Source organism: Acinonyx jubatus, chromosome D4 (genome assembly GCF_027475565.1).
Source record: "Acinonyx jubatus isolate Ajub_Pintada_27869175 chromosome D4, VMU_Ajub_asm_v1.0, whole genome shotgun sequence".
Lineage (NCBI taxonomy): Eukaryota > Metazoa > Chordata > Mammalia > Carnivora > Felidae > Acinonyx > Acinonyx jubatus.
In genome coordinates this window covers 21,742,651-21,757,317 of record NC_069391.1, presented here as the reverse complement: position 1 = coordinate 21,757,317, position 14,667 = coordinate 21,742,651, and the positions used below count along the sequence as shown (strand labels likewise).

Below are 14,667 nucleotides of genomic sequence, written 5' to 3'. Positions count from 1 at the left end.
ATTGTTTAATGGGTACAGAGTTTCTGTCTGGGATAATGAAGACATTCTGGAAACAGATAACAGTGATGGTTACACAACATTGTGAATGTACTTAATGCCACTGAATTGTATATTTATAAGTGGTGAAAATGGTAAATTTTATATTATGTGTATTTTATCACAGTAAAAAAAAATTTAAGATGGTTGGCAAGTATTTTAAGTAGCAGGAGATGCAGGTGTAAAGGCCCTGACGTTGATAAAAGCTTGACATGTTGGTTGGAAGAGAATGATGGGAAATGTAACCTGTAGAGAAGTCAAAAAGGCCAAACCCTGTTGGTTTCAGAGGCCATGGTTAGGAGTTTGGATTTTATCTTGGAAGATAGACTCCCCCCACCCCCCAGAACCCTCCAACTCATCGACCAACACTGCAAACCACTCCTCCCCGGACTCTTACACAGCAAGTAAACTACTCAAAGAGAAGAGCACAAATGTCATCTCTTTCCTGGAACCACCCTATCTCCCATCAGAACCCTTAGTGTTTATCCATCTTTTCACATAATACTTAGGAGCTCACCCTTGCATCATAGTTCATGATATACCTGTCTTTTCTCTTCTCCCAGACCCCAGATTTCCTTAGTCACAAGGTCTACAGTTTATCTAGCATCAGACCTGGACTCTGGATTGTTGTTGATGATAACACAGTTGAAGTGATTCCCTCACTTTGCTTCTGGCTTGGTTGAATTTTAGAAGTTTAAGTTCTCTAAAGTGCCATGTACAACTTGCATCTTTTTTGAAAGTTAAACAAGTAATAATAAAATAATAGGCAATACAAACTAGAGATTGATTCTGTCTTTTCCAGAGAGCTGATGGAAATGTGGGACTGATGTTTCAGGAGCCCCAGATGCCCTGGCATGAGATGCTGTCATCCTCGCTTCCAGGTCCCACCTCTGAGAGCTGTTCAGAGGGGAGTCTGTGCCTCGGGGTCCCAGCCACAGCAGCAGAGCCTCCAGGGACACAGTAACTGGCAAACAATGGGACCCACCAACTGTACCTTCTCTGATGGGGAAGTCTGTTAAATTGGACACCAAAGCTGCATCTGTAACACACAGCGGCTCCCTTCCCAAGTACCTGTTCAAGTTCACAGTTTGCTAGTGTTTTCAGTGGAATTCCTAATTCCTCTGAGCTGAGAATACAGTGCTGGCTGGCACACAGCCCAGAATCTGGAGCCCCAGAGAACATGAAGGATAAAGAATAAGGGGTGTGCTCAGAAAAGCAGGCACAGCCTTGAGAAGCTGGTGGCCATGTGGTGACACGGGGGAGGAAGAAGAACGTGTCAGCAGGCAGACGGAGCAGTTATTAGAGGAGGTAAAAATGGAGTGAAGATCTTTTAAATAACAGTTCTTTGGGGAATGTAACAAGTATTCTCCTCTAAATTAACTTTCTCCATCCTCAGTCCAGTAATCCAGACGACTAGTAGTTCTCAAAGCCACACTAACTCTTTTATCAGGGTTTTCCTATATAAATCCTCAGAGAGTTCTTTGATATGCATTATGGCACATTTTAATCTAAGTTGTGCATTTTAATTGATCCATTGAAAGATAATGTTAGAACTATAATGTACTTTTAGAATTTCTTAACCCCCAGTATCATCAACTATTAAAATATGTGTAGAGCCTGAATTGCAGATCAGAACAGCACAAGAATTAACTTAGCCAAGCACTTCACTGAGATTTTCTAGCTATGCAGTAAAGTCAATGAAAAGTTTTCTTTTTTCCAAAATGGAAACAGCTTTGTTACTTTGTCTAATATGTTCAAAATTCTTTCCATAAAGAATATCAAATATGAAAATCATCCAGGATCCCCTCCAGTGGAAGTTACTGCTGTTAATATTTTGTTGTACACCCTTCTAAGCTTTTGTAAGCATATATGTACATATGAACTCTTTCAAAACCAAGATCATGTTACACATATAGTTGATAACTCAGTAATATACTATTAAGACTAAACTATATTAACAAATATTATTTTCTAATGTAATTTTTACTGGCTACATAATATTCCATTTCATGTATATGCCATGATTTATAAACAACTATAATTACAGAAAATTATAAATAAGATTGCTTTACACTTCTCTCTACAAATAAGCTTGAAAATCTGGATAAAATAGATGATTTTCTAGGAATACATAAATTACCAAAATAGACACCAAAATGGGTAAGAAACTTAGACCAAGAAGTATAGGATTTTTTAATAGCCCCAGGGCTACCTCTCCAAAAAAGCCATAACCAGATAATTTTCGAGTGAAATTTTCCGAATCTTTAAAAATTCTATTTATAGTAGTCCAAAGAATAAAGAAAGAAATTCTCTCAAATTCTCTTTTTAAAATTAAGAATAACACTGACACCAAACCCAACAAAGATGCCACAGAACAAGAAAATAAGCCAACCTCACTTCTGAGTATCAACAGAAAAATTCTAAATGAAATTTAGCAGGAGCGCCTGGATGGCTCAGTTGGTTGAGTGTCAGACTCTTGATTTCAGCTCAGGTCATGATTTCATGGTTTGTGGGTTTGAGCTCCATGTTGGGCTCTGCACTGAGAGCATGGAGCCTGCTTGGGATTCTCTGTCTCTCTGTCTGTCTCTCTCTCTCTTTCATTCTCTCTCTCTCCCTCTGCCCCTCCCCCTTTCTCTCTAAAATAAAAATACTTTTTTTTAATTTAGCAACTATAATCCAGATGAAAAGAATAAAAAACCAAAGACCCAGAAGAATCCATTCCAGATACTAGAATATATTATCAGGAAATCTAATAATATAATTATAGGTTAGACATGACTTGTTTAAAGCAAAAACATACATGATCACCTTAACACCTGTCTAGAAGACATGATAAAAAATAACTCATTTCTGATTCTTTTAAGCCCTAGTAAAGTTGGGATAGGTGCTTCCTTAAGATTATGTTATGCCAAAACTAGCATAATTGTAATAAATGAAAAAAGAGAAAGCCAAAAGGAAGAAACAAACCAAAAGCCACCAACATCATGAAAACAGAAGCAGTACCCCAGCATGATTAAGAATACAACCTTTGGAACCAGAATTCCTGGGTTCAAGTTCAGCTCTATCACTAGCTACATGACCTTGACCTTGAACTGATAACTTCACTTTTCCAAGCCTCACTTTTCTCACCTATAAAATGGGATAATAACAGTGCATCCTCATAGGGTTACTGTAAGGATTGAATGAATCAACATATATACAGTGCTTAGAAGAGCACTTGGCACATAGCACTGGATCAGTGTGCATAAGAATATAAGTAGGTACCCATAACATCGAAAAGCTAAGGTCATAAAAAACTAAAACCAAAGCCATGAAAGTCATGAATAAGAAATGAATATTCAAAGTCAACATTACTATTTAAATTTTTGTTCTGAAAATACTAGCCTGTGGTCAATCAAGAGAAACAGAACTTTCATAAACATAGAAAAGTAAAAGGTGCCTGGGTGGCTCAGTCGGTTAAGCATCCAACTCCTGGTTTCAGCTCACATCATGATCAAATGGTTTCATGGGTTTGAGCCCCATGTCAGGCTCTGCGCTGACAGTGTGGAAGCTGCTTGAGGTTCCCTCTCTCCTTCTCTCTGACCCTCCCCCACTCACACTGTCTCTGTCTCTCTCTAATAAAATTTTAAAAATAAAACTTAAAAAAAAAGATGGAATTATCATTATTTGCAGATGATAAGATAACTATTCCGGAAAATACCAAGAGAATCAACTGTAAACCTATTACAAACAACAGGGATTTACTGGATCTATTTAATTCATTCACTACCCTAAAGAGAAATTTAGAAAGAAATATGAAAACAATCTCAAAATGATACAATCTGGGAACCTGAACCTTTTGAAAACTCACCTTGGCAATTTAATTTTGGGGACTCCCACGTGCCCAAGGCTGTGCAGCTTGAAACTGTATCTTCCAGGCCACTGAAAAATCCTTCTTTGCAAGCATAACGAACCTGGCTGCCAAGCCTAGAAGTATAATTTCCTACGATATAGCCATCTGGGACCTCAGGAGGGGTGCCACAGTCTATTTCTGAAAATAAATTAATGTCAAATTCATTACTATGTGAACATAAATTTTCAAAATTCATCATCTCCCTCCACCTCTGCCCCATCATCCCCCTCCCTCCACACACACCTGAGTCATATTTTACAGACTGATTAATTTCCATTTGACTTCTGGGCACGTTTCCAATGATTGTCTCTATTCAGCCTTCTGGCCTTCCATAGGTAATAGCATCCATACATGCATAAAGCTGATGGAATTTGGCAGTCAGCCTTCACTAATTCACCCTAAAGAGAAGCCTAGCCCAACAAAGTAAAAAATTTAAATTGCAAAATACCTAAAGATATATATGGCTTTGGAATTTCCAGAGTCAATTTTCTTCTGCTGGTCCTTACCAGATCAGCTATATTTACTACCTAAAATCATGTTTAATAGCATAATATCTATTTACTGCTAAAAATCCCTAAAAATTGTAGCTTTTTAAAAAATATAAGATAGCCCCCTTCTACCCTGTATCATTGGCTTTATTTCATAGGTTGTACAGCTGCGCAAAGGAATAGATAATCTCCACTCACATCCCCAACACAGACCCCAACCCAACCCCACAGACACAGGCTCAGCGCAGGAGAAAGTCATCTGAGAACAGAATCTCGCCCTCAGAAGCTTCCTTCTTTGGCAGAAACCCACCTGTGCATGACGTGGCATCTCTGGTCGGGTGGAAAGGCTCAGGCCCATTCTTTGCCAAGTACCCATCCATACAGTAGCATTCGAAACTTCCGTAAGTGTTCACACACCGTCCTCCTTGTCTGCACAGGCCGGAAACCTCACACTCATCTATGTCTTGAGACCCCAATATAAGAAGGGAGAGAAAAACAGAAAAAGGGAAAAACAGGGGCAGGGGGCATTGTGACTGCCACTTCTCACATTCTCAATCTACCCTTGCAAAAATGGATGCATTTGTCTACAATGGTATCATTGATTTTATTTTATTCTTCAAAGGTTCTTTTCATATGTCCTTTACACCAACAGTACTAAAAGGTGTTCCATAAATGCTTGTCGATGTGTTCTGGAAATACACTAAAACCAACCACCATCACCAACTCTCTGACGCCAACAAAAGGAACCCAAAAAAAGCATGCTGAAAAAAATCCAATTACTAGAAAATAAGGATGGCCTCTACCTCATACTAAAATACCTGGAGTAGAACTCCAAACATAAAACAATTTAAACCAGAGTGAAAAATGCTTTCCAGCTCATGAGCATAGGATGGTGAGGCAGGTCGTCAGAGGAAAATTCAGAAGGGTCTTACCAATTTTACCAAGAGCTTAAAACAGGCTTCAAGAGGAAAAAGACATGCCCCTTGGCAGACTTCTCCTCTTGACTGCCAGAAGTATCAGGTATAGAGGTAAAAACCACATGGTAATTCAGACACTGAAGAGGAAACCTCTCTGCCAGCTGGCAGTTTTTTCCCCAAGAAATGGCTTAGGAAAGCAAAACTAAAAACTTTAGGAATTCCATCAGACACATGTACACACACACACACACACACACACACACACACACACACACACTCCTATTTCACCCAGAGGAAAAAAATACCTTAAGTGAAATGGGACTTTTCCCAGGACACTTGTAAGAACCCAGGTGGGGGGTGGGGACCAAGGGAATAGCAGGACTGAAGAAAACCTGGTTCTTAACCAGCTCTGGGATTTTAAAGGTCAGTAATTTTGAAAGGGCCACTATAAAGTGGCCAATATTCTATTTTGCCAGATAAAGAGTTGTTTTGTTTTCCAAAAACTACTAAAGCCATAATTTCATAAAAGAAGGAAGAAAGTAATATCAGAACCCTTTAAAATTTGTTTAATTATGACTTTATTAAAATTCACTATATTCTCCCTTTTGTTTGGTTTTTGGTCTTGGACCAATGAACTCTTCATCACTCACTGATCATTGTTTGAGAGCCAGAAATTCATTTAATTGCTGAAAGAGTCCATACAAGCTACCAATTCTGATCAGCCTATATCTTTAATGTATCAGACTTACAGGAAAATCTGGAAGACTGTCTCCAAAGATGGCGGCCATTCCCCTCTCTTTCTTGGGGATTCAAGAGTAGAATCCATTTCCCCTCCCCTTGGGTTGGTCTTGAGACTTGTTTTGGACAATAGAATGCAGAAGTTAACACTATGCCTGCTCTGAACCTAACAGTAGAGACAAGTGACAGCTTCCTCTTTCCATCTGTTGGAATCCAGTGGCCATGCTGTAAGGAAATCCAAGCCATCATGCTTAGGAGAGAGGCCAGAGGATGCCCTACAAATGAGATACCATGTGAAGAGAGAGGCCACATGGAAATCTAAGGTGGCCTGACTGATAGTCAGCATCAAGCCCCTAGAATGTGAGAGAAGCCCTCTATTAACTACCAGCCCAGTCCAGCCACCAGCTGAACGTTTCCACATGAGTGACAGAACCACCTAGCCATGGAATTGCGAGTAATAATAAATTGTTGTTTCAAGCCATTAAATGGAAGTGTGGGGAGGGGACATGGAGAGTACAAATTACACAGTAATAGATGACCAAAACACTCTTCACATATGAAGAGATACAGAAGTCCAAATGAGATTAATGAAGATACTATAATCAGGGTGCCTGGCTGGCTCAGTTGTAACAGCATGTGACTCTTGACCTCAGGGTTGTGAGTTCAAGTCCCATGTTACATGCAGAGATTACTTAAAAATAAAATCTTAAAAAAAAAAAAAAAAAAGGAGGGGTGCCTGGGTGGCTCAGTCAGTTGAGCATCTGCCTCTTGATTTCAGCTCAGGTCATGATCCCAGGGTTGTGGGGCCAAGCCCCATGTGTGGCTCTGCACTGAGCATGGAGCCTGCTTGGGATTCTCTCTCTCTGCCTCTACCCCTTTCCCCAACTCATGATCTCTTTGTCTCTCTCTAAAAAAAAAAAAAAAAAAAAAGGATACCACAATCAATGAAAAAAGAGGGGAGCTTCTGAAAAAAAAAATGAGATCTTGGAAATTAAAAACAAAATATGAATGCCAAAAATAAAAACCCAATAGAGGCATTGACTAACAGGTTGATCACTGCTGAGAAATAAACTTGCAAATTCCAGCTTGAAGAATTCTCCAAAAACACAGAAAAATAGATTATAACGGGGGTGCCTGGGTGGCTCAGTTGATTAAGCATCTGACTTAAGCTCAGGTCATGATATTGCAGTTCATGAGTTCAAGCCCTGCATTGGGCTCTGTGCTGACAGCTCAGAGCCTGGAGCCTGCTAAGGATTCTGTGTCTCCCTCTCTCTCTCCGTGCCTCCTCCTCCTTCTCTCTCTCTCTCTCTCTCTCTCTCTCTCAAAAATAAAAATAAAAACATTTTTTAAAGAAAGAATAGAAAAAGAAATTATATGAGACAGTAGCTATAGGACAATAAATAAGGACAGATCCAAAATATTCAGTATCCATTTAAGAGGAATTGTGGAAGGGAATGGTGCTGATGTGTAAGAATTAATATCAAAGGGAAAATTTCCTCTGCTTAAGTATTCACATCCAAACAGCCTTTTGAGGTGACAGGCATGAATGTTGAAAATGAAAGTCATTCTGAATTTCATGGAATAAAAGAAAAATCTATAAAGGAAGAGAAAAAGGAATGGTAATCTATGAGGAAAAGAAAACAATCTGACCTAGGACTTCTTGACTGAAAACCAGATAATAATAGAGTAATATTTATAGAATTCTAAGGAAAAGGGAACAAGACATTATACTATATTTAAGCCAAGGAGTGACATTTCAGAACATGAAGGATCTCAGAAATTATACTATTGGCATTTCTTTTCTGAAAAAGATTTTGAAAAGTATTCAAGCCAGTGAAAAACATCAGAATAAATACTGTGAAGAAAGGGGAAAACATAATTAAAACAAACAAAAAAAAACAACTTCCATCAACAAAGAGCGGTAAGAAATGAAACCGGTGAAAACTCAGTTAAACAACTGTTGGTAACAGAATCATGGAATTTGGGGTAATAGTTACCAAAGGATTCTTAAAATGTAAATAGTATGAAATGAAATCAATCTCAATCCATCACTAACTTTAGAGATGATTTCAACACTCCAGGATCCAGCATGTGTTCCTAGAATTGGAGCTATCATTTTAGCTTATCAAGATCTTGTATTCCAAGTAGGAGTATGTTTGTAAAATGCATACATATACCTTTGACAGAGAAATCATCTTCCAGCCTGCCCACCTACCCCAGACTTCTCAAAAGACAGAGTGAGAATAAGTGGATTTTTCAGTAGACTTCTAAAAATCGGCAGTACAAGTACTACAGGGCAAAAATATGGCTAAGTAGTGAGGGTATGGAAAAGACTTAAGAGTTTCTACATACTAATCAATTCTGTATGAGTCACTACGGTCATTAATCAGTTTGCTTTGTGTACAGTCATTCAACAGCCTAATAACAATGATTGTTATAATGAAAGCTAATAGCAATGACCTCTGCATATCAACTTGCACATGCCAGGTACTGTTCTAAACACTTCATTATTTATTACTAATTATTTTTCATCTTATTTAATCCTTACAACGGACGCTATTAGTATCCCCACTTTACAGATGAGGTAAGTGAAGCACAGAGTGGGTAAGTAGCTGGACTGAAGTCACACAGGTTAAGGAGTCGAAATGCTAGGGTTTGAAACCAGGTGTCTGGCTCCAGGACCGTACTAGCCACACTGTGTCTCCCACTGCAATTGGTTTGTACCATTATCCAATCAATAATTCTATCTGGTCCACAGACGTTGTCAAAGGTATCAGCTGCCTTAATGAAGTCTACAAGTATCTACCATCTGTCCCTGAAATTAGTTTGACATGATTTTGACTCTTAATGACCTCTTAATGTTCACAAACCATCCCTTTTCTAATCCACTCTAGAATCTTAGCTGGATAAACATGTTAAGCTCATTAGAATAATTTCTCCATGTAGAAACGGGAACCCTCTTGCACTGTTGGTGGGAATGCAAACTGGTGGAGCCACTCTGGAAAACGGTGTGGAGGTTCCACAAAAAATTAAAAATAGATCTACCCTATGACCCAGCAACAGCACTGCTAGGAGTTTACCCGAGGGATACAGGAATGCTGATGCATAGGGGCACTTGTACCCCAATGTTTATAGCAGCACTCTCAACAATAGCCAAAGTATGGAAAGAGCCTACATGTCCATCAACTGATGAATGGATAAAGAAGTTGTGGCTTATATATACAATGGAATACTACTTGGCAATGAGAAAGAATGAAATATGGCCTTTTGTAGCAACGTGGATGGAACTGGAGAGTGTTATGCTAAGTGAAGTAAGTCATACAGAGAAAGACAGATACCGTATGTTTTCACTCTTATGTGGATCCTGAGAAACTTAACAGAAGACCATGGGGAAAAAAAAAGTTAGAGAGGGAGGGAGCCAAACCATAAGAGACTCTTAAAATTGAGAATAAATTGAGGGTTGATGGCAGATGGGCGGGAGGGGAAAGTGGATGATGGGCACTGAGGAGGGCACCTGTTGGGATGAGCACTGGGTGTTGTATGGAAACCAATTTGACAATAAATTTCATATTAAAAAAATAATTAAAAATAAAATAAAGAATAATTTCTCCATGTGGTGGATTCCATGGGCCTCTAAGGTTATACCATGTTTGCTTGTGAAGAAAAAACATTCTGAGCAAGTGAGCAACCTTATCAACGTACTTAACTAATCAAGGGAGGAAATTTTTCCTTGTCCCATTGTATATACAGGATTATTTAACTTCATCCACAGCCAGGACAATTCCTTGCCAGAAAGTAGCAAAACTAAGCAGGACAAACTGACCTGGTCCTAGGGCCCTGGCATTCTATGTTTAATCCTTTCAACCAATAGCCTGTGTTCGAAACTCAGACTCAGGTTTGAGAACTGATTTTGCTACTTACTAGATGGACTAAGGTCTGTTCCTTAACCTTTCTAAACACTTTTGTAAAATGAAGCTAATTAGTTCCTCAGTACGTGTGAGCTAATGTATGAATGGGCCTTGCCTTTCTATTGACTCAGTTCTCCCTGGAGCATGAGGCACCCCTTCAGAACCCTCACCAAACCCTGAATGTGACCATGAGCAATGCTCACACACACATATACACACTCTCATGGGTTTCTTGGCTGCGGTCTGAGGAGTGGCCACATGGCTTGTTTCACTAGATTTGAATGCTCTAGAACAGAATCAAAAGATCCATCTGGAGGGCCCTTAGGTAGAAAAGGAGTGTCATAGAGGCAAGAGTTTAGCTTTGGCAAGAGTGCCAGAGAGGCAAGTCTGTGAATCCCCCATTAAACACAAGCTCTGGGGCATCTGGGTGGCTCAGTCGCTTAAGCATCCAACTTTGGCTCAGGTCATGATTTCACAATGTGTGAGTTTGAGCCCTGCATTGCGCTCTGTGCTAATAGCTCGAAGCCTGGAGTCTGCTTCGGATTCTGTGTCTCCCTCTCTCTCTGCTCTTCCCGTGCTCGTTCTCTCTCTCTCTCTTTCTCTCTCTCTCTCAAAAATTAAAAAAAAAAAAAACAAAAACCACACAAGCCTTTGCCTGCAGAAGCCTTTAAAATCTGAAGACTTAGAATGAACTCCATGAGGAAAAATGCACTGAAGAACTTTCACATTCATGAAATGCTCTCACAGCCTGCTTGTCTCCACATCAACAACTAACAACTAGTTCCTTCCAACTCCATGAAGGTAAGACAAAAATTACTTCCCCACATCCTGGAAAGTAATTGTTTTCTTCCTGCCATTTTCCCTCCTCAAATGTGAAGTTCAGCTCAAAGCCTACATCTTAAGAAACCATGTTTAGAGAGACACAAATACTCATGTAAAACCATGATTATTAAGGGTGCCTGGGTGACTCAATTGGTTAAGCATCTGACTCTTGATTCTGGCTCAGGTCACGATCTCACGGTTTGTGAGTTCGAGCCCCACCTCGAGCTTTGCACTTGACGGTGCACAGACTGCTTGGGATTCTCTTTCTCTCCTCTCTCCCTGCAATTCCCCCTACTTGTGCATGCATTTTCCCCTCTCTCTCAAAATAAATAAACTTGAAAAAAAATTTTAATGGAAAAAAAGAGCTGTTGCCTCTGAGTTAATATTAGATGACTTTTTTCTTTCTCCTTTATGTTTTTATGTAACTGCTTGACTATTCTACATGAATATGTGATTTTTTTTAATAAATGGAAAAAAACAAAACTATATTCCTCTTTTTTTTAAAGCTATATTCCTTCTTATGGGGAAAAACATACTGGCTTATCCTTTTTTTTTTTTTTTTTTAGAGAGTATGAGCAGGGGAGGGGGGGGAGGGAGGGAGGGAGGGAGGGAGGGAGAGAGAGAGAGAGAGAGAGAGAGAGAGAGAGAGAGAGAGAGAGAATCTTAAGCAGGCTCCATGGCCAGCATAGAGCCCAACATGGGGCTTGATCCCATGACCCTGGGATCATGACCTAAGCCAAAATCAAGAGTTGGACGCTCAACTAACTGAGCCAGCAAGTTGCCCCTGCTCTGTCTTGTTTTAGGAGAAACAATCACTACAATCAAAACTAAATGACCCATTCACCTCTCCTCTCTTCCAGAGTTCCATCCTAGGGTAACAGCTCCATCCTTCTTGACACAACTCTTGTTAATGTAATAGCTGAATAGATGAAGAACCATTTCCAACATCATGCTCAGAGAGGCACTGATCATGAACAAACAGCCTGAACTCAAAGGGCTACCCATTTCCTTCACAATCTTGCCAATATCAATAGTTTGCTTAGGAAAACCTACTTTATAGATGCTCCAAAGCTCCTGTCCCAATTACTCCTCCCAAAAACTTTAAACGAGTGGAGCAAAAAAGAGCCATGTGTGAATATTTTCCCACATTCAACAGGGCCTTGGGAAAGAACATGGGATACCCATATCCTGGCGCTTGAGCGAGCAAGAGGCAAGAGTGAAGTGAGAGGGATGCTCAGCTGTGGGGGGAGCTCAGGTATGCCCCCTCACTCCCAAAGAGAAAACATGGTGCCTTAGTCAAGGCCTCTAGCATTTAAGGAACGGAGCTTTGGTTTAATTATCTTTTGATTCAGAACCTTTTGCCTCTCTCTCCTTCCTAGGAGCAGGGGCCTGAAGCTATCACCTACCACTACTAGGAGACCTCAACAGGAGTCAGGGGGATTCCACAGGGAAGGCAGGCAAGGAGCCAACGGTTATGAGCAGTGCTCTGGTTAGTGGACAGCAATAGTCCCCCAGTGCACTTTTCCTTAGGTTTATCTTTTCTTGCTTCTTCCTTCTTTCAGAGTAGTGAAACATAACACTTTAGTAATGAAACCAAGCTAAAACAAAGGATTAGGATTTGGGGAAGGACACCTGGGTGGCTTAATCAGTTGAGCCTCCTTCTGACTTCCAGCTCACGTCATGATCTCATGGCTTGTGAGTTCAAGTTCCTCGTTGGGCTCTGTGCTGACAGCTCAGAGCCTGGAGCCTGCTTCAGATTCTGTGTCCCTTTCTCGCTGTGCTCCTCCCCCTGCTCATGCGCCCTCTGTCTCTCTCTCGCTCTCTCTCAAATAAAAACATTAAAAAAAATTTTTTTTAAATACATAAAAAGTATTTGGGGAGCAAAATCCCATTTGGAGACAGCACCAGGAGAAACCTCAGGACAGCTGCAAGCCTATTGAGCAATACCCCCACATAGAGCCAGCAGAGTCTCGTGGGACTACGCATTTGTGCCTGAGGCCACAGCAGGCGGCTCCAGGACCTGAAACAACAGGGCAGCTGAGAAGCTTGTGGGCAAAGGCTCACACGGAAAATAGGCTCCTGACCTGGGAGAGAAACCAAAAGACTTGTCCTGGCGGGGGTAGGGATTTACCTCTTAGAATGAAGGGGTTTACTTTACCATAGGCAGACCTACGTGAAACAGGCTTTGAGCAGAAGGTTCCAGGAACTGCTGGAATAGCAAAGCATTCACTCCTTCTAGGTTTTTTTTTTCCCCTTCCCTTTTCCCCATTTCGCAGTCAAGGCTGAAATGCTATCGCATTTCTCCAGAAGAAACGGTATCAGTCCCATGATACTGTGGGAAATGAGCTGACAAGAAAGAAGGCTGTGGCTGCCATCAGAGTCAAGATGGATTCCCAAGATGTGGGCAATTCAAAGGTTCAGAGAAGACAGTTTGCAGTTTGCAGCAGCCCTGATAGGGCCCTGCCTCTCTGGAGTTGTGCTGGCAGGGACATGACAGTGCCCGCATATTCCCTCATCAATTTCATTTCTCTGGACTTACTGTCAGGTCACCCAAGCCAAACCACCCTCCCACTGGAGGTGCCACACAGCCTCTTCCCCTGCAAAGTTTCCATGTTCCCCAGAAGTTGTTTGGGGGCAGCCCTGGGGACCAAAACGTCTGCAGGTTCTCTGTAACTAGAACCCCTACAACTCATTCCTCACCTCTCGCTGGTGACATCCAAAGAGGCCTACCTGCAACCAGCTCCTAAAATTGGCTTAACCTCTGCAAAGTACGATAAACACCGGGTCACAGGAGTTCTCAGAATTCAGGAATTAGGATCCATATCCTGTGATTCCAGACAAACACCAGATAACTGCTGATGCCCCCAAAACTGGCTAAGCCTCTGCCCCAGATAAAGTCCACTGACATTTCTGTGGCAACTGTGACTTTTTTTTTTTAATGTTTATTTATTTTGAGAGAGAGAATGAGCAGGAGAGGGGGCAGAGAGAGAGGAGAGAGAGAGAATCCCAAGCAGGCTCCGCACTGTCAGCACAGAGCCCAGATATAAGGACTCGAACTCATGAACCATGAGATCAAGACCTGAGCCGAAATCAAGAGTCAGATGCTCAACTGACTGAGCCACTCAGGGGTGCCCCTCCCCCCTTTTTAAGTGGCAACTGTGCTTCTGATACAAACTCAGTATCATTGAGAAAAGTCATCCACCAGCTTTTACAAAGTCATAACTGGAGACTTCAAAAGGAAAAGTCATAAAAATGACTGCCAATGGATATGGGGCTTCTTTTGAGATGATGGACATATTCTAAACTTAGATAGTGGTGATAATTGCACAACTTTGTGAATATACGAAAAACCACTGAACTGTATACTTCAAAAGGGTGAATTTGATGGTATGTGAATTATATCTCATTTTTTTATTTTTTTTTAACGTTTATTTATTTTTGAGACAGACCATGAACAGGGGAGGGGCAGAGAGAGAGGGAGACACAATCTGAAACAGGCTCCAGGCTCTGAGCGGTCAGCACAGAGCCCGACGTGGGACTCGAACTCACGGACCGTGAGATCATGACCCGAGCCGAAGTCGGACGCTTAACCGACCGAGCCACCCAGGCACCCCATCTCATTTGAAAAAAAAAAAAAGATCACTAAATAATTACAAGAAGTAGAACAAATAGAAGCAGAGCCCAGATTAGGATTTTGTTCCAGAAAGATCGGTTCTTATTAGGCTGACATCTACTTGGCCCCTGCATAAAATATTTCTTTCTTCTTCTTCTTCTTTCCTTCTTCTTATTGTTTTAAAGTCAAATGCATCCTTGGGAACTACAGTCTTCTACACAGTTATAAAAGTTTTTCCTGGCAAACTCCCACA

The 14,667-nt window shown here is 40.9% G+C and overlaps 1 protein-coding gene across 17 annotated transcripts in view; it reads right to left on the bottom strand.

Moving 5' to 3' along the window:
- The window catches only part of SUSD1 (sushi domain containing 1), a 286,887-nt gene that overhangs the window by 250,264 nt on the left and 21,956 nt on the right, over window positions 1-14,667 (bottom strand). For 16 of the 17 annotated variants that reach the window (XR_008291039.1, XR_003412801.2, XR_008291037.1 and 13 more), the window contains exons 4-5: window positions 4,727-4,879; window positions 3,887-4,066 (exon numbers count right to left, since the gene is read on the bottom strand). The exons of the other annotated variant lie outside the window; for it this stretch is intronic. Coding sequence is in view for 11 of the 16 variants with exons in the window: in XM_053204793.1 (XP_053060768.1) it covers window positions 3,887-4,066; window positions 4,727-4,879 (333 nt within the window). In the remaining 5 variants the exon portion in view is untranslated. The remainder of the gene's footprint in view (window positions 1-3,886; window positions 4,067-4,726; window positions 4,880-14,667) is intronic. 17 annotated transcript variants of the gene reach the window in all.